Source organism: Ciona intestinalis, chromosome 3, assembly GCF_000224145.3.
Source record: "Ciona intestinalis chromosome 3, KH, whole genome shotgun sequence".
In the NCBI taxonomy this organism is placed as follows: Eukaryota; Metazoa; Chordata; class Ascidiacea; order Phlebobranchia; family Cionidae; genus Ciona; species Ciona intestinalis.
This window is the reverse complement of record NC_020168.2, coordinates 1,640,946-1,647,714: the sequence shown is the minus strand read 5'-3', so window position 1 is coordinate 1,647,714 and position 6,769 is coordinate 1,640,946. Positions and strand designations below refer to the sequence as shown.

General features: G+C 38.8%; 1 protein-coding gene and 1 long non-coding RNA gene across 4 annotated transcripts in view; one reads left to right on the top strand and one right to left on the bottom strand.

Moving 5' to 3' along the window:
- Positions 1–5,053, top strand: part of LOC100186995 (enoyl-CoA hydratase, mitochondrial) — an 8,836-nt gene extending 3,783 nt beyond the window's left edge. For 2 of the 3 annotated variants that reach the window (XM_002124984.5, XM_026833576.1), the window contains exons 2-9: positions 1,990–2,160; positions 2,828–3,028; positions 3,089–3,216; positions 3,275–3,374; positions 3,433–3,537; positions 4,358–4,477; positions 4,537–4,604; positions 4,667–5,053. In XM_002124984.5, the coding sequence (XP_002125020.1) occupies positions 2,073–2,160; positions 2,828–3,028; positions 3,089–3,216; positions 3,275–3,374; positions 3,433–3,537; positions 4,358–4,477; positions 4,537–4,604; positions 4,667–4,732 (876 nt within the window). In that variant the 5' untranslated portion in view covers positions 1,990–2,072 and the 3' untranslated portion in view covers positions 4,733–5,053. Of the gene's footprint in view, positions 1–1,253; positions 1,273–1,989; positions 2,161–2,827; positions 3,029–3,088; positions 3,217–3,274; positions 3,375–3,432; positions 3,538–4,357; positions 4,478–4,536; positions 4,605–4,666 lie in introns of those variants that run through there. The other variant, XM_026833575.1, reaches the window with a different exon arrangement.
- The window catches only part of LOC113474079, a 2,549-nt gene continuing 627 nt past the window's right edge, over positions 4,848–6,769 (bottom strand). Inside the window, exon 2 of the long non-coding RNA XR_003395743.1 lies at positions 4,848–5,765. This is a non-coding gene — a long non-coding RNA (uncharacterized LOC113474079). The remainder of the gene's footprint in view (positions 5,766–6,769) is intronic.

Below are 6,769 nucleotides of genomic sequence, written 5' to 3'. Positions count from 1 at the left end.
ATCTTTAGTGATTGTCGTAAGCATTATTTTAATCCACATAAATTACGTACAGCGTGACATTTCATGCTATATTCCCTACACCGGTGTTCCTAACTTTTTAAACTTAGGCGTTGCTTTATGCGTGTACAAAGTATTTTTGAAGGCCTATCTTTACTTATGCGCATTCGAGAAAAGGCAAATATCCAACCTGTTTCTAAGCACATGCAGGCTAAATAATCAAGGGGACAATTGCTATTATGACGCAGATAATCAACTTGTGAATTGCTATTATGTCGTAATCACTTACCAGGTCAAACAATCATTATTATGATGCAATGGATCCACGTGTAAATCCTGGGCATCGCGAAGGGGGGGCCTGAGGGGCCATGGCCCCCCCCAAATTTTGAGTTTTACAGTAATGTTATTGGTGAAAAAATAAAATAAAGTGTTACACGTGCTAAACAGTGATGTTCAAATGGGGGATCTCGATCCGGTTCCGGATCTTTTTTCAAATTAAAAGAAGAAAAAAGAAAACATTTAAGCCTGTTTTTAAATTTCCTACACATGCTAAATGATGAAAAAAAAATAAATGTGAAAAATAAATGCCATCCACAGTACGCCTTCCCGTGTTTTGTTGTAATTAGGAGGTTTTTCAAACTCAAAATACAACCGTAAAACATTTGGCCCTCACCAAAATTTTAGGCTGGCTACGCCCTTGGTGTGAATCCCTACTGTTTCGTAATAATTAGGCTGCTTGGGGAAAACATCGTAAATATACAGCAGTGCTACTTATGGAACCTATTTATGTTGTTTATTCCACCCTGTTTAATTGGCAAATTACAATTATTTTACACGCAACTTTGAGAAAGGCAGTGCCAAGTTTATGTTACAAATACCCGCAGAAAAAATAGGCGTGCCCGCGGTACGGTTTCTAATTTTACTATTTAAAATGAGTTGTTCACGAGGCTTTAGTAGTTTAAGGTGTAGGTGGTACGAGACGCTGCATGAACCAAAAATATGTATACGCGAGTAAATAAAGTTTGGTAACCACTGGTTTAAATGCAGATAAACCGCGATTATGTGAATTTTAATTGGTGCAAATATAAGAGCAAGTAGCGACGCTATCAGTAAATTGGAGCCGACAGAAATCGTAATATGATTTTACAAAGTATCGTCCCGGCCGAGCTTGAACAGAGACCAAGAAACGTTGTTCGTTGTCACCTCAAGAGAACCAGAGTTTCATTACGTCACTTGTCACGAGAATAAATACACAACGATTGCTTCGTTTGTTAGGTGTGGAATGTATGCTACCGCATGCGTCTTCCTTTATTTCCTAGACCGGCGCAGAGCGTAAAAATATGATGCTCATACACGATGTTTTGATGTCGTGGTTGGTTGGGTAGTGGGCCCAGATTGTTTTATTATGAAACGTCATAATTAATAGTTACGTTGCAATAGACCAAGTGACGTAACGATTGAACGAAAAATTGTTCCAATTCCAAGCGAACGAATCTAATATTGAATGTAACGCGTGTGTGTGTGCATCTTAGCACTTTCTGGCTGCGTTTGTGTCTTCGGAAAAAGGGGCTGTCATGACAGCAAAACAGCCCCCCTGGTTGCGCCCCTGGATTATATCCAGCAATTTCAGTTTTTTTTCCATCTCCTATAGATTTTTTGAGTCCTTGAAACTATGTTCTTGCAAAAACCCAAAGTTAATTTTTATTCTGGGAATTAAGTTGAAAACTGCTTTTGCTGTTTGCTGTCTCGCGAACCAGCCACATTTTAGACTCAATATAGTTGACATTTGAAAGTAAAACATAACATAATATTCAATAATTTATTCACCGTATAGCTAGTTTCAATCAGAGTCCGTATATACGGTATATGAACATGTAACATGTTTATATACGGACTCTGGTTTCAATGACTATATTTATATCCACAACACAACCACACAAAAATAGCTTGTCACCACATGGTTTATTGAGATATTTCTTTTTGTACTTACAGGTAATCAGTTTCTTTTTGCATGCCGTATTTTTGATTGACGGTTGTGTCAGTGCTTCAGCAGTTTTTCAATAAAATAAATCAACATGGCCGGATATTTGGCAAAAGCATCTACTAATTTGTTGAGGAAAAACATTTCCACTTATACTGCATTGCTTCGGTTCTCTTCATCAGGTACATAAGATAGCACATTGTTTATATGCTGTGTAAAAGTTAACCGTGCTAAATTACTGTAATTATTATCGGTATCAATCGTATCACTGTCTATAACCATTGTCCTGTTGGCCTGTAAAACAAAGTTTGGTGAATACTTAAACCCTTAGGCATAATTCGTTGTGTACTTGAGAGTAGAATACGCAATAGATTATGCGTCAAGGTCGTAGAGTGTGAGGTAACTGCATTAACAGAATAGGCTAGACGCTAGAGAGTAAGCAGGGAAAAATTATGTCCCTGTAAACAAATTTATTCGAATTTACTAGTCTCTAAAATTATGCTTGAGCGTGTAGGTTTTAGTACCTACATGTTCTCAAAATGTTCCTTAGATCTCACTGATACCCGCTTTATAATTTTAAAAAGTCCAGTGTGGCTGTGGGTATTGAAAATTAAGGTTTTCATTTAAATTTCTCTTTGTTTTTTTGTTTCTTTGGTAGAGACAATTGTGGGCTCCAATTTTTGCAAGAAGAAACACATTTATTCGTTGGTAGGGACTAGTGATGCGTATCTAAAACCTGGGAGTTCAATAACCTACTAACCCAGACTTTTAAAAAATGTACAGCCCTCGGGTATCATTAAGACCTAAGGAACATTTTCAGACAAAAGTATTGTGTTTGATATTAAACAGATACCAAACAATATGAGAACATCATTGTGGAGAAGAGGGCAGAGAATGGATGTGTTGGGTTAATTCAGTTGAATCGACCAAAAGCTCTTAACTCATTGTGTGATGCACTTATGCGTGAAGTAAACGAAGCATTAGATACATTTGAACAAGATGAAAGTGTGGGGTGCGTAGTTCTAACTGGAAATGAAAGAGCTTTTGCAGGTATAACTGCGGGATGAATACAGCTTATTGTTTGTTAAAAAAAAATAATTATTTTAACAGCTGGTGCAGACATTAAGGAGATGCAGAACAACACATTTGTTGGATGTCTTAAGGGAAACTTTCTTGGACACTGGTCTGAAATCGCACAAAAGAAAAAACCGATCATTGCAGCTGTGAATGGATTTGCTGTATGGCAGTTTTTTTACTTCATATACAACAGTTTAACATAATATGGTAATTTTTCAGCTTGGTGGAGGTTGTGAGTTAGCAATGATGTGTGATATTATTTATGCCGGGGATAATGCACAATTTGGTCAACCAGAAATTTTACTAGGAACCATACCAGGTTATATTTTCTTTGAATTATGTTAATAAAAAACAATAAATCTAATTAAATATTTAAGGTGCTGGTGGTACTCAACGATTACCAAAGTTTGTTGGCAAATCACTGGCAATGGAAATGGTGTTGACTGGAAATAGGTTTGATGCCCAAACTGCACTCACAGCTGGTAAGCTGCCATTTGCCATTAAATAAGGAAACTGTTTCTCAATAAATAAGGAAATTGTTAAGTTACTGGTTAAACTGCAGTTATGGAAAATGTTTTAACAATCTGTGTGTTTTACCGAACTCCCTTTTGCAGCTAAAAGTTTTTTTTTTTTTCAATTTTGTTGGTTTATATATACAAAAGAGACAGTTTTTAGCAAGCTTTGGCACCAACCAAGTAACCAAGAAGGCAAGAAACAACTCTGTAATATACCCAAGCTATTGAATGAATGAATGAATGAATGAATGAGTGAATGAATGAATGAATGTAACTTACTTTATCCTCGTGTGGCCGGAAAACGACAGTCGTTATCACACGGGTTTAACACCTCGTGCCAGCTTACGAGTTACCATGTATGTTACTTTGTAGGTGATTATTTTTTATTTATTTTTTATGTATGGCTGATAATTTGGACAATCCATTAGTGACCGCTGGGTTGGAGCAATTGTCGTTAAGTGTCACATACGCCCACAATGGTAGCAGCGACGAGCCTTGAAAATGGTTACAGGCAGGCGCGCTAACCACTACGCCACGGCGCAGGACTATTTATTAATACGAGTTCTGTGATGACATCAAAATACAGTGTTTTAGCATTTTCACAAGGAACAAATTTACAATTGATGTTTTATTTTAAACAACCACTTGTTTCACTAATTAGCAGTATGTAAAAAGAAAATTTGTCTAAATATATCTTGTCCCTAAATTGATACAGGTGAATGTACAAAGTATTTATGAAACGATGAAAAAAGCAATGTTGGGGTTAATTTAATTGCTGTAATTTTAGGTTTGGTGAGCAAAGTTGTAAGCAAGGAACTTCTTGTTGATGAAGCAATAAAGACTGCAGAAAAAATTTCAAAAAATTCACAATTGGTTGTTGCACTTGCAAAGGAAGCTGTTAATATTGGTAACATTATCCTATAACTTTAATAAATATAGTTATTATTCATGATTATATTATTGCAGCTTATGAGACAACGTTAGCCGAAGGTCTACACTTTGAAAAGAAACTATTCCATGCAACGTTTGCAACGGTGTGTTGGTTTGAATTTCTGTTGCCTTAGTTTTATGTTTAAATATATAACTTTTTTTACAGGAGGATAGAAAAGAAGGCATGACTGCCTTTGTGGAGAAAAGAAAGGCAAATTTTACAAATAATTAGAATATATCAATGTTAAAGAGTGTTTTGTAATTATTGTACTGTTTCGCTGTTAAAAATGGATATGCAACTTGTTAAAGTACAAACCACTTTAATCATGACCCTGTGTTTTTTTTAAAAAAAGATTTAATTTACTTTTCTGTTTTGTTTAACAATTATTTTCCTGTTTGTTTAAAAGCGCTAGTTCTACAATGTACCTTATACATTATTTAATGACTGATTTAATAATCATAAATCAGCTTAGTCCTATAAACCATACTGTATAAAATCGTTCAATCAATGTTTATAACACTTGCGTTTTAAGTACATCGGGGGACTTGTTAAGCCTTTTTTGCATGGTCACTTTTATGCGCGTAAGTACTCGAATATTTACTCGCAAAAACAAAGTTAACACGCATAACGTCATAAGCGTGTTATTAGTCCCAGGAGCAAGCACAAGAAAGGCTATACATGAAACCCGACAACGTGCCAGACTGCGGGCCAAGCGGCAAGTCCGTTAAGCTATAGGAAACAGCCAAGCGTCAAGCCTGCGAAGAGAAAGGCGAAGCAGAACTAGCTTTCACAAAAATGCAAAAAGAATTAGAACTGGCCCGTCGCCGCAGTTCGCAAATTTAAGAGAAACCCCCCGCCAGAACTCCGCCACTCCCGTTAAACATGAAAAATGTTTACTTGTCGCTCCCAACGAGGATCGGTACACTGACCGCTATCCACGTTTCCTCCCACACGAAGATACCCGCCAACCCGATCGGGTCCTTATTCTTGTATATATACCGCCTTCCGTGAAACCGAATTCATCCCGACTAACCACGCACCCGAAAGACGAAACAGAGTAGGCCTAACTAATGTTGGTAAACGATTCCTGCGGCGCCTTGTAATAGACAAGTTTGACGGTAACCCAATGAACTACGGGACCTTCCGGAGACAGTTTGAAACTCATATCAATAAAAAGACCGAAGGCAACGAACTCAAACTCGTCTACTTATACTACAGTACTACAGCACTGTGAACACCACGTATACGAGCTAGATTACGTCACCTCGAAACCGCCCGATGTTGGATATCGTAGCGCATGAGGACTGCTGTACGAAGAATATGGTCAACCACAAGCATGAGCCCGCAACTGCGAAGAACGTCTAAAAAACGCTTCTATAGCAAATGAGCACGACCCCGTCGGTTTAAAGAATCTATCGGTACTGATGGACTGTTGCTGTACGTCGCTTCAAGACCTGAAACATTTATCAAGCGTAGATTGATGGAGATCATGCCAAATGTAATAGCCAAGCTACCACTGACGTTACGAGAATAATGGGTAAAGCGGTCGTTCGAAGTTGAGCGTCTGCGGAAAAGCGAAGTTTACAATTTGAACGAAGGGCAAAGTCGTCCGCCTACAATTCGGTCGTGGAAGAGCCAGCGAAACCCAATAATAAATATAACGTATTTCGACCGCTAGATGGCGGTGACTGGATCGAGCTCCATGACGTGATCACTATCAATAAAATCCCGTGACTCAAATCCTGTTTTCAGCCCGAAGACAAAAAGAATTACCAACTGAACGCCAACAGTTTCCGAAGATAAAGCATGGATCAGTCCAACCGTTGATCGGTGCCAGGGCCCCACACGCCTTTCGTGTAGAGACGACCCGATACGAGCATGGCCGATGTCCCGACGCCATCAAGACGCCACTAGGACGGTCCCTCCTACGCCCTTTGTCCGACGCACCCGCAACCGACTACGTGAGTTCCAGTTTTATATTTGCTATTTTCATGGCGCGAGACTACAGGACGCCCACGCCATGTTCCTGAGTGATGAGAGCGATCTAAGACCGTTTACCCCCAATCTCGACAGCGACGACGATGAACTGCAGCCCCCGGCTTCTGCAGAAGATAGACGATCGTACCGAATGAATAAGCAATAAGTTCGAAGCTTGCCATTACGAGCTACCCTCCACGTGGCGACACGACTATCAAATTCTACCCGGCAACACAATGATCGCAATTCGACGTTTAGCTGGCCTAAAGAAAAGGTTAGTCCGTAACCCCA